Here is an 18,885-nt window from a genome sequence, read left to right on the forward strand (position 1 = left end):
CCCAGAAATTCCATGATTAGTTTATAATGAGATAAGAAAATCTATATCTGCACCAAAATATTTATAGTAACACTTTTTGTGACAGCAAGTCAAAGTTGATGCCTATTATTTGGGAAATAGCTAAATAAATTGTGGTACATATTCATAATGGAATGTTACCTCAGTATCACATGAGCCATGAATATGATAACTATAGAGAAGCCTTTAAAGGTTTGTGGATCTGACAGAGCTAGGAAAACAACATACAAAATTACTACAACAGAATAAATGGAAAAGAACCCCAAAACAATCATTTGGGAGGCCAAGCTTCCCAAGGTGATCTGGCTATTTGTAGAAAGTCTCCAGCGGCAGCCTATGCAGCCATGTAACTCTCCCCTCTCAATCAGCCTGGTTTTCATTCTAACAGTAATTGTATTTGTAGCCTGTTGACCTATAACTTCTGTTCAACCACATGTTTCCTTAGGAGACTGTGAGATGTGCGTCTTTTTTGGTGTGGAAGAAAGCATCCTTTTTACCAGTTAGCAGATCTTAGAAACTCTGTGGCTTTCCCAGCTACTCCGGGCCGGTAAGAGCTTGCAAGTTCAAGAGTGAAGGGAGCACGGGACCACCCAAGCTCAAGGCGGAGAAAAGACACTCAAGCACCAAAAGCCCCTTGAATGTCGGACAAACGTCGCCCAGGCGCACTGGGGCTCTTGCACTCCTTCCCCGCGAGAAATCATCTGAGGGAGGGTGGAGATTTCCCAGGATGGAAGGAGGACAATCCCCCAACCCCATTTTTTAAAAATCCAGAAATCTCTGCTTTGGCTTTTTCCATCGCCCTGGCGACTCGATCTGTAACATCCTCCAATAAAAGGTTTCAGACCTTAAGATTGGGGGTTTGGGCCGCAATTCTTTGGGTGAGAAGCAGCATCCACTCTCCCACAACACACGTAAGAGCCTTGCTGAGGGTGGGGAGGGCCAGAGCCCCCAACCGTCGACCCCTGGGAAGCTGGGGGCGGGGAGGCCCTAGGAAGAAGCTGGAATGCCGAGTAGCTCAGGCCATTCCCGTTTCTAAGGGCCAGGGCTGTTTGGGGAGCTCCATGGCTGTGGCGGGGGCGGCTGCAGCCGTCAGCCCTGGGCCTCTGCTGTGCCCTCACTTCCTCAAAGCCGTACTTGGGGCTCGGACCCAAGCTTTCCCAGTGCTGAGTCTTCTTTGGAAGCGTGGCATCCCAGGAGGAATCCACGTCCCCTTTCCCTGATTTTAGGACATACTGAGGTGTCTCACATGTGGGTTTGGGGGGGGGGGACCATCGGCCACTCCCCGCCCCTCGCCTCGGAGCACTTGCGGCCCGGTTCCCCTCTGCGCGCGTCCTCGAGCCCTCCTTGCGCCCGCTTCTCCTGGCTCGCGCACGTGGGTACGTGCAGAGCCAAAGACTACGTAGCTCCCGTGCACCGGGAGCGAGGCAGGCAGTTGGAAGCGCCTGCGCGGACGAGACTGGGTTATCCTGTGCGCCTGCGCGGCCCGCTCCCGTCGTCACCCACGCCTGCTTCCCGCCAGTGCAAAGTGCAGTGACTTGGAGGCCGTTGTTGTCCGCACCTCCGCTGACCCACCGAGCCGCCGAGCCATGGTGGGCAGGCGCTCTGAGCAGACCCAGGGGCAGCTGCTGTCCTTTGGCAAGGATCTGCTGGCTGGCGGCATTGCGGCTGCCGTGTCCAAGACGGCCGTGGCGCCCATCGAGCGGGTGAAGCTGCTGCTGCAGGTGCAAGCGTCGTCCAAGCAGATCAGCCCCGAGGCGCAGTACAAGGGCATGGTGGACTGCTTCGTGCGCATCCCGCGGGAACAGGGTACGGGAGTGGGGCAGGGGCGACTGGGGGAAAAGGGAGGGTGGGGAGCTTTGCAAGGGACCCACGGTGGGCGGGGGAAGGGAGAGAATTAATCTCAGCTCCTCCTTTTTCAGGGAAGCACTGGCATTTGCCCACAGCCGCAGAAGTGGCAAAGTCGAGGGAGGGGTTGGAGTCAATCCTCAGTGTTAGCCTTTGAGGGCCAAAGGGGCAGCTTCACTACTCAGTCCCGGCTTTATGGGGGCGCGGGAGGGGGAGGATGCGTAGGGACCTGTAGAGTCGCTGCAGAGAACTCCCTCCCTGTGTTCCTTTAGCATTGGTTTTATTTACATTTGGTGTGTTTGTTTCCATTAGTTCTGTTTGATTCTCTGCATTCACTTGTACGGGTGCTTTCCTATCCCAAAATCTCCCCCAGTTGGTTGTCTCCTACTCCGTTTCCCATTTTTGACCACCACCACAAATTTAAAAAAAAAATGCCACCACAAGATATTTTGGTACATATGGATAGAGGCTTTTTTCCCTATCTTGGGCCTTCTTGGGGTACAGGGACCCTATAGTATGAGCTTTGAGGCAGAGTTTAAAGTTTAGCGAGGGCTTGACAATAAAAGTAAATAATAAATGTAATTATATGCGAAGCAGTTAAATACACGGTAGTTTGGGAGAAAGAGCAGTAGCAGTTCATCTATTATGATAGCTGGAAAGGCCCTGGAGGATGATTTGGCCAACCCTCTTATTTTACAAAAGAGAAAATTGAGATTCAGGAGGAGAGTACTTTTGGAATCCTAGGGACCCATACTTTTAGAGAAGGAATGGACCTTCTAGGTTATCTAGTCCAGTTCCACCTATAGAGACAAAAAGGGAGACCTGCACCAGAAGAATGGCTGGCCCAGGACAATACAGTTAATGAATGGAAGAACTAATTCTTATGATGAACAGCCTTCTGTGTTATCTAATAATCCCCAAGCAACCAGAGCAACAATTTTCTGCCCAAGGTCATGAAGATGGTAATCGACAAACATTTTAATAGGGTTTTGTTGGTATCTAGTTTTCTGGGCCTGAACCCCCTGAAAACTCATCTTCATGAGGCCAAATGCAGCTTCTGATACTTGCTAGCTGTCTGACCCAGGCCTAGTCACTTAACCTTGTTTGCCTCAGTTTCCTCACCTGTCAAATGAGCTGGAGTAGGAAATGACAAACCAGTGGTATTTTTGCCAAGAAAACCCCAAATGGGGTCACATAGAATCTAACATGACTGAAAGAACTGGGCAACAAAAAACAAGTTTTCCCTCTGTTCTTCCTTCCCCACTCCCAGAGAGCCATCTCTTACAACAAAGAATTAAAAAGAAAGAGGTAAAAAGGGGAAGGGGGTGAGGAAAAATTTCAGCAACACTGAGCAATATCAGCAAAATCTATATTTGTCAAGGTCCCTCCTTAGATCTTCAAAGGAGGAGAGGGAAATATGTCTTCTAATGTCTCTTTGGGGCCAAACAAAGACTTTCTATTTTATGGTAGCAGTTTTGAGTTCTGGAGTTTATAAAGGCAAAGGGTGATATGACCACAGTTTGGGAGCTGAGTAGAAAATATTCAGCAGGTGTATCTAAGGCAGGATTCAAACTCAAGTCTAAACTATAAAAGTTAAGTATTCCATTTAGTTTGCTCCCTAACTGGGGTTTTGAAGGTAGGTGACTATAGGAGGAGGATAGTGGTGCCCTGGACAGTCTGGAAGAGAGGTGGTTTGAGAGGACAGATAATGAGTTCTACTTTGGATATGTTGAGCTCGAGACTACAGTGCAAAATATCCATTAAGTGGTTGGTGATGTAGAGCTGGAGCTCTGAATAGAGATGATGATTGGCCCTAGAGATGCTGCCATGAGAGTGTGTAAAGAGTAAAGTGGGCCAGGACTGGCCTGTGGGGACAACAGGAATGAATATCCAGTAGGAGAGTGGTCAGGGAAAACCAAGAAACCTCCCAGAAAGTAGAGGGAAGATGGGGATCAGGATTCAGTGCTGCAAAGAGGGAGGGAAAGATGAATGAGAAGACGCCTTTAAGTTTGTCCATTAAAAACTGATTGGGGGGGGCAGCTAAGTGGCTCAATAGATAGTGAGCCAGGCCTGGAATTGGGGAGACCAGGAGTCAAATCTGACCTCGGAAACTTCCTAGCTGTATGACCCAGGACAAGTCACTTAACCCCCACTGGCAGACGTTAACACTCTTCTGCCTTGGAACCAGTATCTAGTATTAATTCTAAGAGGGAAGGTAAGGGTTTAAAAAAAAAAGCTGAATGAGAACTTTTGAGAAGGGCAGTATTAGTCTAATGAGGAGGCCAGGAGACATATTGCAGATGGATTAAAAGTGAGTTTGAAAGGAAGTAGAGACCTTGCACTGGTTCTAGATTGCTTTTTTAAAGGCGTTTATCTGAAAAGAAGAAAATAGCTGTTGTGTATGGTAGGTGCTTCGTAAGGGTTTTTTGAGGAAAGAGGAGATCAGTGTGTTGGTAGACCAAAGGGAAGAAACCAGCAAAGAGGGAGAGAAGGAAAATTATAGCTGCCAAAGAAAAGAGAGGCTGGGATCCAGCAGAAGGGTCACCTCATCATCAGACTCAAGTGAAGGAGGAGGGGGTGGGGGGTGCTGGGGAATGTTAAATGAGGAAATGGGAAGAAGAGAGAGTTCTTGGTGAATGGCCTTAATTTTTGCAGTAAACTGGGAGATGAAATGAAGTTCTCAGTTGAGAAGGTGGGTGCAGGGGGTGGCACAGAAAGCTAGAAGAAAAAAGATGAGATTGATAGTAATTCATATATCTAAGCCTTCAACTCAGGTCTTCCAAATAGGAATCTGGAAAGGACCCCCCCCCCCAGAACTAGAGAGAAAGGGTGGAGGGATGATTTGCCCAAGGTCACAGAGTGGCAAAGCTGAGATTCAAACCCAAGCCCTCTGATTCCAAACCAAATGCTCTTTCTTCTTCGTGTGTCCTTCAAGATCATCTAGAGCACCCCCTTTATTTTACAGAGATGTAGATGAAAGAGTGTGTTGCATGGTGTATTGAAAAGAGGGCCTGATTTAGGTATTAGAAGCCCAAACTTCTACTGATTACTACTTGATTGGCCTTGGGAGAGTTACTTCATTTGGGGGGCCTCTTATACCTTGTGTGCAAAATAAGGTCATTAGGCTAAACAGGCTTGATTAAGGCCATGGTTCTTAACTGGGGGGGTCAGTAAATTTGTTCTTTTAATAGTGTGATGATATTTCAATATATTTTGGTTCTGTGTGTTTATGCATGTAATTTTAAAAAGTTTTTTAATTAAGTTTATTCTTTTTAAATTTTCTCCAGCCACCATTCAGTAATTTTTAAAACTCTGTCTGCAGTTTGGCAAAATCAATTTCCCCACGTACTGTGACCAGAAAGGTGTGGTTTGAAATGTGTACCAGTCAGGAAGTGACATGTCTCATGTTCATTCTTTTGGTCTTTTGTCTTTATTATTGCATTGATCAGTGTTCTAGTCTTTCAAAGTTATTTTTTCTCTATTGTTGCATAAATTGTTCTACTCCAGCTCACTTTGTGTTCTGCATCAGTTTATAAAGGTCTTCCCAGTTTCCTTTGAACTGTCCCATTTCGTTTATGTCTTGTGACATAATTCTCCATTACATTCAAATGCCACACTTTGGTCAGTTTCCAATTTTTGGTTGCCATAAAAAAAGAGCTGCTTTGAATTTTTTTGTGCAAATAGACCCCTTTCCTTTCTTTCATTACTTTGGAGCACTGGCCTAGTAGTGGTAAAACGTTGTCATAGTGCCTTTTTCCGGGTATTCAGGGTTGTTTGAGATCTCATTTCTGCCTAGCTGTTCTCCAGTTTTCCCAGCAGTTTTTATGAGTCCTTCCTTCAGTGACTGACTGGGTGGAGTCTGGATTTAACACAATGCTGCTGTTTGTGGGCCTTTTTTGTACCTAATCTGTTCTACCCATCAACCTGGTTTGTTGTTGTTTCTTTTACTAGCACCAAATTATTTTGAAGAATTGCTGCTATGTCATATGGTTTAAGTTTTGGTAATGATTGCTTCCTTCCACTTTTTTTTCCTTATTTCTCTTGTGATTTTAGACATTTTATTCCTCTGTGTGAATTTATTATTTTCTACATCTACAAAACATTGATCTGAGAGTTTGATTGGCACAGCAATAACTATATTCAACTTTGTAGCCATTTTTATTATATTCAACTACCCATGAGGGATTAATTTTTCTCTGATTTATATAAGTCCATTTTCATTTCTCCAGAGAGAGTTGTATAGTTAGATTCCGATAGTTCCTGAGTGAATCTTGGTACATACATTCCCAAATATTTTATGACTTCATTAGTTTTGTTGGTTATCCAAGGGAATGCTGACAATTTGTGGATTTCTCTAATGTCCTGCAACTTTGCTCAAGTTATTTCTGTTAATTTTAGTAAACTCTAGAGTTCTCTTAAACACACCATCATATATTATCATCTGCAAAAAAAGTTATCATTTTGTTTCCTACTTGCCCATCTTTATTTCTTCCATTTCTCTTTTTTATTGCTGTAGCTAGTATTTCTAGCACTATGTTAAATAGAATATGATGATAATGGGCATCCTTGCTTTCCCCTGATCTTACTAGAAAGGTCTATAACTCTATTATGTGTGTTTGCTTTTGGATTCAGATAAATACTATTTATTATCTGAAGGAAAGGGACATTTATTCCTAAAATTTCTCAAGTTTTTAAATAGAAATGAGTATTTTTGGTATCTATTAATATCATTTAAAAAACTTTATTAGTAGAAGTTTATATATTATCTTTATGTTGAACCTACTCTATATTCCTGGTATACATCCATCCTAGTCATAGTGTATAATCTTTCTAATACATTGTTGTAGCCTACTTGCTAATATTTTATCAAAAATATTTGCAACTATTTGGGCAAAAAAGTTTCTAATAACTTGTGAATTCACTGTTTTTATTTTTGATTCTGGTAAATTAGATTTCTTTCTTTTTTTAAATCAAGTTAGCCAGTGATTTATCTATTTTTTAATCTTCTAACTTTGCTTTTTCAATGGCTTTTTTTTTTTTAAACTTTCCATTTTTAAAAATCTCTCATTAGACTTTCAGGATTTCTATTTTGATGTTTAATTAAGAGTTTTTAATTTGTTGGAGGTTTTAGCTTTTTTAGTTGCATGTCCAAATTGTTGATTTTTTGCTTTGTCTCCTTTATTTGATGTAAGGGTTTAAAGAAATAATTTTCCGTACCCCAAAGAGATAATGGACAAAAAGACTTGTACAAAAATATTCATAGCTGCGCTCTTTGTGGTGGCCAAAAACTGGAAAATGAGGGGTGCCCATCAATTGGAGAATGGCTGAGCAAATTGTGGTATCTGTTGGTGATGGAATACTATTGTGCTCAAAGGAATAATAAAGTGGAGGAGTTCCATGGAGACTGGAACAACCTCCAGAAAGTGATGCAGAGCGAGAGGAGCAGAACCAGGAGAACACTGTACACAGAGACTGATATACTGTGGTATAATCGAACGTAATGGACTTCTCCATTAGTGGCGGTCTAATGTCCCTGAACAATTTGCAGGGATCTAGGAGAAAAAAAAAACACCATTCATAAGCAGAGGACAAACTGTGGGAGTAGAAACACTGAGGAAAAGCAACTGCCTGAATACAGCGGTTGAGGGGACATGACAGAGGAGAGACTCTAAATGAATACTCTAATGCAAATATTATCAACAAAGCAATGGGTTCAAATCAAGAAAACATGTAATGCCCAGTGGATTTACGCGTCGGCTATGTGGGGGGAGGAAAAGAAAATGATCTATATCTTTAATGAATAATGCTTGGAAATGATCAAATACAATATTTAAAAAAAAGAATCAAAAAGAAATAATTTTCCCCCTAGTACTGATTTGGCTATATCCCACAAATTTTGGTATGTTATCTCATAGTTGTCTTTAAAATTAATGAAATTATTGATGGTTCAATTATTTTGTTCTTTGACCCACCTGTTCCTTAAGTTAGTTTCTGATTTTTTAATCAATGCTTCAAAGGTACTTTATTAAACGTATTTCTTATTGAATCATGGTTAGAAGAAGATGCATTTGGGGGCAGCTAGGTGGTTCAGTAGATTGAGAGCCAGACCTAGACACAGGAGGTCCAGGGTTCAGATATGGCCTCAGATACTTCCTAACTCGGTGACCCTGGGCAAGTCACTTAAGCTCAGTTACCCAGCCCTTACCACTCTTCTAACTTAGAACCAATGCACAGTATTGCTTTTTAGGTGGATGGTAAGGGTTTTTTTTTGTTTTGTTTTTAGAAGATGATACATTTAATAGTTCTGGTTGTTTGCCTTTGTTTGTAAGGTTTTATGCTCTAACATCAACTTTTTTGAAGGTTTCATAAAAACTAAAAAATAGATATTCACCTTTTTTACTCCCATTCAATAATTACTGTAGAAATATGCTCTTTGTTCTTTTCCCTGAAGTTCTATTCGAGTCCTTAGCAATCTTTCATAGTTATTTTTTTAGATTTGACCAAGTCTGAAAAGGATATATAGTAAGGTCTCCCACTGTTATTGTAACTTGTTTTAAGCATTAAAAAACATTATCCTGAGAAGAAGTTCATGGAACTTGCCAAAGGAATCTATAGCTCCAAAAAAAGAGCATCTTTAAGATTTCTCTGTAGTTCTAGAATATTATGGTTCTGTCAGGAAGAATGAATAATCTTAGGTTGTTGTTACCTGTCTCAATTCAGTTTGTTAATTAGAGGGGCAGTAATAGCAATAGAATGTAATAGCAGGGAAACAGGAAGTCGCCTAAGTCACTGCTCCTTTCTGATTATCTCCTCCCTCATCAGTGGAAGGGATTGGAGGACTAGCTTATGACACTGTGTAAAGTGCAGTCATAAATGGCAAGACCAGGATCCAGACCCGAATTTATCTCTTTAAAACTTGTAACCTGTAAGAGAATGCTTTCTTGTGTGAAAGGCACAGAGGAACAATATCTAGGGCTGGCGCCAAAGACTTTTTTTTTTCTTTAAATGTACCTCCTCAGAAACCCTCCAGGATCCCCAACGAATGAATGGATCAGTCAGTCAGTCAGTATTTATTAAACAGTCCAAGCACTATGGGTCATTAAGGGACTGCTGCTGGGTAGATGGTAAGGGGAGGAGGGGGTCAATGAAGTGTAGCAATAAATACTAGGGGAATGGTAAGGCATTTTTGAAAGTCAGGAAGATTCAGCAGCAAGGCAAATAGCAAAACAGTGAGCTCATCCTTTTTTCTGGAGTGTATATTGCTTAGCCCTTCTTTAAAGAGGAAAGAGAAGTATTTCTCCACTGTGGCTGGTTGTACATTCAGTACTCCCATCATAAAAGTACTACCACTGTCCCCCAAAGGCCCATGCCTTTGCCCCAGCCCCCTGTGTGGGAGAAAAATGACAACTCACCCCACATAACTTAAAAACCTAGAGTTAGAAAGTGAGATTAGAAGACATAGAAGTTTGTTTCTTTTCCTCATGAGGAAGGCAAATGCCTGGGCACAAATCCAAACATTATATAGGTTCCTGACATGAGGCCTCCTCCCTCCCTCCTCTGTCCAGCTTCCCCCTTGTCTGGGGGCCAGGACTTACAATTTAGGCACAAAGTCTACCCCAAACAGAAAATAGCAAGACACACTTGGGAGGTCCTAAATCTTCAAGGGTGAGAAGAGAAGGTAGCTGCAGCTGGCTGAGTCTCCTTGTTTCTTGAACCCTGACAGTGCCCTCAAAGTGAGATGAAAAGTCTGGTCCAAACATCCTTGAAGCTAATAACAGACTTATTTATACATTCCATCCTTGATGGGGGGTGTAAGCTTGTGTACTTTGAGAATCACACAATTTATCTTATTTCATTCACCCCCAACTAGGATGGAATGATTTGCCAGGCTCCTGGGACCTGAAGTCAAGGATCCCAGGATACCACCCATGATTTCACTAGGCGGAGGTTGCCAATGACTTCTCCTTGAAGCAGTTCACTGAGGCCTGCACCAGTGTCACTGAGCTGCTTTATGTGTTGTGTGTTCCCCTCCTAGTAAAGATAGATAGAGATTCTGGATTTATTTTGAACTTTAAGTAAATGTACACACTTTCTAGATGTTTGAAAGTTGTTCTTTTAAATATAGCCTATTAAGAATACTGGAAAACATAACTATAAATGGATTTTTTTCTTCAAATGATATGAGACAAATACTTAAAACCATCAGCAAGTATTATTTGTCATGGACATAAGCTAGGAAAAAACTTGTGATTATCCAGCTCTAGAGAACAAACTGAAAAATAGAAACATCAAGGACAATCTACGTATACCTCATTTCTTGATGGGTGATACACTTTTATGGTTCAAGGAGAGAGGCTGAGATATCTGTGAATAAATCCCATTAAATAAGTTAATTTTTAAATAAATGAAAAATTAATAAGTAAACAGTCTTTTAAAAAATTAATTTAAGCCATTTGGATGGAAGCTTTCTAAAATTTTAGTGATCTGCTACCTTAATTACAGTTGTGAAACATGCTTACCTTTCCTGGTGTAAGATTTAAATTAATGTCCAATAACTCCAAGAACTAATTTTATAAAGTTTATTAATGATCACTTGAAGTAGAAGAAATAAAAAGGAAATAGAAGTATTTAAAAAAACTAACTAACAAAATTAAGAGAGAGGCGAGGCTACACAAAATTTATATCCTCCGGAGGTCAGAACGGAATGTGAGAAGGAAAGCGGGGTAGTGGGAATTGTAGTTTTTAGGGTCCAGATTCTAATTACACACTGGATGACTAAGAGCCACTGTGGGTAGCTAGGTGGTGCAATGGATAGAGTGCCAGGCCTAGAGTCAGGAACATTTCTTTTACTGAGTTTAAATCCAGCCTCGGATACTAGCTAGATTTCATAAAGGAATCCCAAATGGAGTCAAGAAGAGTCAGACAAGACTGAAATGACTGAATAACAAGAAAAAGAGGCATTCTTCAGAACCTTATATGATCTGTACTTCTCTCTAGTTGTCCTCCCGTACTTGCAGGTTTGCTGCTGTTTGCTTTTAAGTAAAGGACAAGTTAGAAGTGTGTAAAGCCAGAGGGAGAGCCTGAGTGACGTCTTAGAGTAAAACTAGGCACGGTCCTCACATGCATTTTCTCTCATCCGTTTTAGCTGTTCACAACCCCTTTACTTTCTGCATTTTAGACACTGTACCAAGATAGTTAATTAAAAGTGCTGCATAAAGCATATCTGATCTTACATATTCTGTTGTTAATGTCATTGGAGTTTCTCTTTCTGTCTCTTCCTGCTGAGTTTTATTGGTAATGTGCAAAAATGTTCATTATTAATGTGGATTTAGTTTTAAACTTATGGCTTTGTTGAAATTATTTCAATTAATTTCTTTAGTTGACACTAGGATTTTCTAAGTAAACCATTAAATCAGTTGGAAAATGATAATTTTGTTTCCTCTTTGTCTATAGGTATTTTTTTGTCTTATTGAAATCGCTTCTATATCTAGCACTGTTATCAACCAGTAATGGTGAAAATGGACATCCTTGTTCAAGTTCTTGAAAAGATCTATAATTTACCCCCATCACATAGGATGTGTGTGAGATAAAAATGAGCACAAGTGCCCCACTCGCTCAAGTGAGAAAACCTGTTGAATCAGAAAGTGAGAGTGGAAGAGACAGAAGTTTCTTTCTTTTCCTCATGAAGAAGGCAAATTCCCTAGTGGCAAATGCAATGCCTGGCCACAGTTACCAACATTAAATAGGATCCTGAAGCAGCACTTCCCCTCCCTCCTCTGTCCAACTTCCCTAGTCTGGGGGCCAGGACGTACAATCTGGGCATGAAGTCTACCCGGAAAATAGCTCTATACGTGAGCTCATCACATGGGAGGGTTTTCAAAGGTAAGAGGAGATAAGGAGTTAGCCACAGCTTGGACCCGGTGGCCTTGTTCTCCTTGTTTCTTGAGCCTTGCTGATGTGAAGTGAGATAAAAAGTCTAATCTAAAAACTGATTTATTAATGCATTTCATTCCTGATGGGGAGGGGAGGTAAGACCCTTGGAAGTGTACGCTTGATGCTTTACTTTGAGAATTACACACTTAATTGTATCCCAGGCAGTCATTTCATTTACTACCAATTAGATTTTTTTTGCTAAATTTTTATTGATATCTTCTTTATTTTTACATCATCCTAATAATCCCTAGAATCTCTCCTATTCCTTCCAAAAAACCATCTCATAACAAACAGTATTTTTTAGAGAGGGGGGAAAAGCGTGAAAACATGTGGATTGAACAACACCTATAGACCAGCTATCTCCATGAGGGGTGGGTTCTCTGTATCCTCCCATATCTCTTCATTCAGGTCCTACTGAATCTTTATCATTTGGTTACATTTACTTTTATTTTTGTGTCTATTTTTTTGCCATTTCCATGATTGTGGTTCTTTATAGTTTTCTTGGCTCTGTTTGTTTTACTCACCATCTGTTCATCTAGATCTCTCCATACTTCTCTCTCGATTTAACACATACCATTTCCTATAGAATGTAATGTTCCGTTATAGTTTGTTTAGCCATTCCCTAATTGATAGTTATTTACTTTGTTTCCAGTTCTTAGTTATCACAAAACGTGCTGTGATAAACATTTGGGAGTTATGGGGACGTTCTTCTTAAACGTCGCTTCCTTGGGGCTGGAGTCTGCTTCAAAGGGGATGGAAGTTTTTAGTCACTTCATTTGCATAATTCCAAATGACTTTCCAAAATGGTTATACTATTTCCCAACTCCACAAACAATGTATTAGCGTGTGCCTCTCATTTTACAACTCCTCCAACATTAACTGTTTCCATTTTTTTACCGTTTTTGCCAATTGAGGTAAAACCTCTGGGTTGTTTTGTTTTGCATTTCTCTTATAGTGATTTGGAGCATTCTTTCATGTGATGATGAATACTTTGTAATCCTACTTTTGAGAACTATTTATTCATATCCTGTGTTAGGGAATGACTGTTAGACTTACATATGTGTGTATGTATGCATGTATGTATATTTATGTGAGCCTATGTATGTAGGTGTACATATGTGTGTATAATTGTTTATATATCTTGAATACCAAAACCGTATCAGAGAACTTCGAAAAATATCCCCCATTCCCATTCAACCACTTCCTTTCTTATCCTGGGTACATTCAAATAGTTACATATGTTATCCTTTCATATTTGATCACGGATATATCTCCTGAGAGATGTATCATCTGCTTCTCTTTGAATTTTTTTAATATCTTAATATTAAGATCACCTAGTCATTTAAAATGGATTGTAGAGTGGGGGTAAGATGTTGGTGTAAGCCCAATTTCTGCTGAATTGCTTTCCAGTTTTGCCAGCAATTCTTATCAAATAAGTTTTTTCTTGCTGAGTGCTGTTGTTTCTGAGACTCCCTTGTCCAGTCATCTCTAATCTTTAACCAATACCATGTGTTTTTGATGACTTTTGTTTTGTAATGTAGTTTGAGGCCTTGCAGTACATTTCCCCTTTGTCCTTCCTTTGACCACTTTTATTTTAGATCTTTTGTTTCTGTAAACAGACTTTATAATTATTTCATCAGCTTCTATGAAATAGCCCCTTACTAATTTGATTGGTATGCTGGTACTTAATTTTAGAAAGATAAAGGAAATTTTTCTTTATTATATTTTCCAACTTTTTAAAAAACACAAATGATTGCTATATTTTTCAGATTTTTTTCTTTATCTGTTGGCATAGTCATATGATTTTTGCTGTTATTGAGAGAATAGAATACATATTTATTAAGCACCTTTCCCGGCTCTGGGCTAAGCACTTCTTACAAATATTATGTCATTTGTTTTTTTTTTTTTAATTTTTTTTTATTAAAACCCTTACCTTCCGTCTTGGAGTCAATACTGTGTATTGGGCAATGGGGGTCAAGTGACTTGCCCAGGGTCACACAGCTAGGAAGTGGCTGAGGTCAGATTTGAACCTAGGACCTCCCGTCTCTAGGGCTGACTCTTAATCCACTGAGCTACCCAGCTGCCCCCGTATTATGTCATTTGTAAAGGCTCATTATAAGTAAATTGGGGGAACATAAAATAGGTTACTTGTCATATACATAGAGAAGGAAAATTTATAATGAAACAAATTAAAATCAGTATAAGATGTAAAATGAATACTTTTGACTTTTAAATTTAAAAGGTTTTGTACAAACAAAACCAATGTAACCAAGATTAGAAGGGAAACAAACTGGAAAAACATTTTATAATACATTTCTCAGGTAAAGGTCTCATTTCTCAAACAAATAAAGAACTAAGTCAAATTTATAATAATACAAGCCATTTCCCAATTGACAAATGGTCAACGGATCTGAATAAGCAGTTTTCAAATAAAGAAAATCAAAGCTATCAATAATCATATGAAAAAATGTTCTAAATCCCTCTTAGAGAAGTGAAAATTAAAAAACTCTGAGGTACCACTTCAAACCTATCAGATTGGCCAAGATGACAGTAAAGGAAAGGAATACATTTTGGAGAAGATACAACAAAATTGAGGCAGTAATCCATTGCTGGTGGAGTTGTGAACTGATTCTGGAGGGCAATTTGGAACTATACCCAAAGGGCTATAAAAGAATGCATACTCTTTGATCCAGTAATACTACTTCTTAGTCTGTATCCTGGAGAGATTTTTTTTAAGTTTATTTAATTAATTTATTTAGAATATTTTTGCATGGTTACATGATTCATGTTCTTTCCCTCCCCTCCTCCCAACCCCCTTCCATAGGCAATGCACAATTCCACTGGGTTTTATATGTATCGTTGATCAAGATCTATTTCCATATTATTGATATTTACACTGGGGTGATCATTTAGAGTCTCCATCCCTAATATCCCCATCAACCCATGTGATCAAGCAGTTTTTCTTCTTCATTTTTACTCCCACGGTTCTTTCTCTGAACGTGAATAGTGTTCTTTCTCATAAGTCCCTCAGAATTGTCCTGGAACACTTTCATTGCTGCTAGTAGAAAAGTCCATTACGTTCGATTGTACCACAATGTATCAGTCTCTGTGTACAATGATTTCCTGGTTCTGCTCCTCCCACTCTGCATCACTTCCTGGAGGTTGTTCCAGTCTCCATGGAACTCCTCCACTTTATTATTCCTTTGAGCACAATAGTATTCCATCACCAACATATACCACAGTTTGTTCAGCCATTCCCCAATTGATGGGCATCCCCTCATTTTCCAATTTTTTGCCACCACAAAGAGAGCAGCTATGAATATTCTTATACATGTCTTTTTTCTTATTATCTCTTTGGGGTACAAACCCAGCAGTGCTATGGCTGGATCAAAGGGCAGGCAATCATTTCAAGTCCTTTGGGCATAGTTCTAAATTGCCCTCCAGAATGGGTTGGATCAATTCACAACTCCACCAGCAATGCATCAATGCCCCAATTTTGCCACATCCCCTCCAGCATTCATTACTTTCCTTTGCTATCATATTAGCCAGTCTGCTAAATGTGAGGTGGTACCTCATGGTTGTTTTGATGTGCATTAAGAGATAGTTTTGAGTTCTTTACCTGAAAATTGCCTATTCATGTCCCTTGCCCATTTATCAATTGGGGAATGGCTTGCTTTTTTTTACAATTGATTTAGCTCCTCATAAATTTGAGTAATTAAACCTTTGTCAGAGGGTTTTGTTCTAAAGATTTTTTTCCCATTTTGTTGCTTCCCTTCTAATTTTGATTGCATTGGTTTTGTTTGTACAAAACCTTTTAATTTAATGTAATCAAAATTATTTATTTTACATTTTTTAATATTCTCTAACTCTTGCTTGGTCTTAAAATCTTTCCTAAAAAAGAAAAAAAATTTTTCCTTTCCCATAGATCTGACAAGATAAACTATTCTGTGTTCACCTAACTTACTTTCCTTCTTTATATTTAAGTCATTCATTCATTCTGAATTTATTTTGGTATAGGGTATACTATATTGATCTAAACTTAATTTCCCAAATTACTGTTTTCCAATTTTCCCAGAAGTTTCTGTCAAATAATGGGGTTTCATCCCCAAATCTGGGACCTTTCTGTTTATCATACATTGTCTTGCTGAGGCCATTTACCCCTAGTCTATTCCATTGATCCTCCCTTCTGTCTCTTAGTACCATATTTTTTTTGATGCTCATTGCTTTGTAGTACAGTTTAAAATCTGGTACTGGTAGGCCCTCCTCCACATTTTTTCTTTATTTCCCTTGATATTCTTGATCTTTTGATGAATTTTGTTATAATGTTTTTCTAATTCAGTAAAAAAGTTTCTTGGTAGTTTGATAGGTATGGCACTAAATAAATAAATTTGGGTAGGATTGTCATTTTTATTATGTTGGCTCGATCTACCCACTGGAGAGATTTTTTAAAGGTGGGGGATAGTGGCAAAGAATTGGAAATTGAAGGAATGTCCATCTTTTGGGGAATGGCTGAACAAAACGTGGTTTGTGATGGTGATGGAATACTATTGGGCTGTAGGGAGTAATAAATAGGAGGATTTCAGAGAGAACTGGGAAGGCCTGCATAGAGTGATGCAGAGTGAATTCAGCAGAACCAGGAAGACATTACACACAGTGACAGCAATATTGTGGAATCATCAACCGTGAAAGACTTAGCTATTATTGGCAATCCAGGACAATTCTGAGGGACTGAAGACAAAGAATGCTATCCATCTCCAGAGGAAGAACTGTTGGAGTCAGAATGCAATTGAAAGCATACTATTTTACATTCCTTTATTTTTCCTTTTGGAATTTTGGTTTTATAACATTATTCACTCACAAAAATGAACAATATGTAAGTATGTTTTATATGATAATACATGTGTGACCCAGATAGACTTGCTTTCCAAACATATAATTGATAAAAAAAATTAATTGATTAAAAAATAAAACTAAAAGCAATTATTGTCATTTGATCCTAACAACCACCCTAAGAAGTAGATGCTGTTATCATCTCCGTTTAGGAAGTTGAAACAAACAGAAGTAAAGTGACTTGTTTGTGATCATGACGCTAGAAAGTGTTGAGGCCAGATTTTAATGCAGGACTCTACTGAACCACTGTTAATTATGACCATTATTCATACGGAGTTATAGTTATAGTTTTCCTAACATTGAACCAGCCTTGCATTCCTGGTTAAAAATGCAGAAGATCATGATGTGTAATTATTTTGTTATTGTGCTGTAGCCTCCTTGCTAATATTTTATTTAAGGTTTTTAAGTAGGGGTATGGGTGATCCTGGTCTGTAGTCTTGTTGGGCATCTAGGGTGATGCATTAGAGCCCTGGGCCTGGAGTCAGGAAGACTCATCTTGCTCAGTTCACTGGCCTCAGACTACTATCTCAGTCTCCTGATCCGTAAAATGGCCTGAGGAAGGAAATGGCAAATCACTCTGGTAGCTTTGCCAGGAGATCCCCAAATGACGTTGCAGAGAGTTGGACAAGACTCAACCACAATAAAGTAGGGCCTGCAGGATGAATGATTTCTGTCTGTTCTTTGCACAGCCCACAAGCTGAGAATGGTTTTTTAATTTTTAATGGTTGAGGAAAATGAAAAGAAGAAGATTTTATGACATATGAAAATTATGCAAAAGTATTCAGAGGTAGAGTTTTACTGGAGGGGCAGCTTTGCACATTAATTTACATATTGTCTGGGGCTGCTTTCAAGCAATGGCAGAAGGCAAATAGTTGCATTTAGCACTTCCAAATCACAATAATGCAGTTATAAAACTACATGCAGTGCCATGAATGTTGCTATACTGTGACATTTTACTTTGACTTTTTTCTTACCAGTGCATGGCACAAGAAAAGAAGAGGGGAAGTTTTATTACAATTTTGGGGGGTCATGGCCAAGATTAAAATTTTTCTAGTGAGAAGAACCATGCTCTTGCACTCTTGTTAAAACACTGATTGGATTTAGAAATTGGTTTCTCCCGACTCAATAATGGTTTCTAATAATCTCAACTCAAAATTACATGACATAGCAGCACTTACAAACAAAACTTACATAATGGCAGGCAATTTGACAGGTAATGTTTGAGTCGCAAGCAGTGTCCAGCTGCTTTATACACTTCCCATACTGTCAAAAATTAAAATAAAAAACCAAGGTCTCCGTTCCCACACCAAAATTTGTAGCAGATATATTTTGAGACCTCAAACTACAGTTCCAGAAGCATGTTTTAGACCTCAATACAAGTACAAAAGGAAGTTCCATCACTCCTAGTCCATTAAATCCCAACTTTGGTTATTTATCTGCACTGTAATCCATTCAAAAAGGCAAAAATCAAGAGAAGAATCTGATGGAACTCTATAAATGCCTTCCAAGAAATCTCCGTATGAAGAGATTTTCCAAGTTAAATTTATAAATCCTTCTGGAAGGCATTTTGGCACTGTACCCCAATGCATGCATAGGCTTTGGCCCAGCTATTGGACCACTAGATTTCCAGCCCTTTACTGCTACAACAAAAGATGCTGTTATAAATATTTTTTTGTCTCTCTGCGATCTCCTTGAGGAATATATAAATCTAGTCGTGATGTGGACTAAAATCTATGTATGCTCCACCAAAAGCATATGAGTGGCTGCCTCAATTGTAGCTTCTGGTTTTCTTATTGGACCTCCGGGTTGTTGTCATTTACATTTTCAGGAGAATAATTTCTAACACTGTAGTAGCACCAAACTTGTGAAGAACAGCTGTGAAAGACATCAGAACAGTGATCACCAGCAGTGAAGCTGTACACCACCAGCCAGGCTGCCCACTCCCTGCCTCAAGGGGCAGGAGGAGGCATGGGAAGGTGGCATCTATTGATGGGCTTATTTTGCTTGACTTTGCAGAACTGTTATAAGAAACATGTTTTTCGGGGGGGGGGGGGGTCTAGTTTGGGAGGAAAGAACAATGGACAGTATCGCTCCAGAAAGAAAAGGAAAAATAGTATCATCAAAGCCCACTTTAAAACACACGGGGGGGGGGGGGGGGGGACAAGAGGGACAATTTTTAAAGTGACATATTGAATTCAG

The 18,885-nt window shown here is 39.5% G+C and overlaps 1 protein-coding gene across 1 annotated transcript in view; it reads left to right on the top strand.

The window, feature by feature from the left end:
* The first annotated feature begins 1,422 nt into the window (after window positions 1-1,422).
* Window positions 1,423-18,885, top strand: part of SLC25A31 (solute carrier family 25 member 31) — a 41,173-nt gene continuing 23,710 nt past the window's right edge. Inside the window, exon 1 of the mRNA XM_001363883.4 lies at window positions 1,423-1,824. Within this exon, the coding sequence (XP_001363920.1) occupies window positions 1,605-1,824 (220 nt within the window). The 5' untranslated portion in view covers window positions 1,423-1,604. The remainder of the gene's footprint in view (window positions 1,825-18,885) is intronic.

Source organism: Monodelphis domestica, chromosome 6 (genome assembly GCF_027887165.1).
Source record: "Monodelphis domestica isolate mMonDom1 chromosome 6, mMonDom1.pri, whole genome shotgun sequence".
NCBI lineage: Eukaryota > Metazoa > Chordata > Mammalia > Didelphimorphia > Didelphidae > Monodelphis > Monodelphis domestica.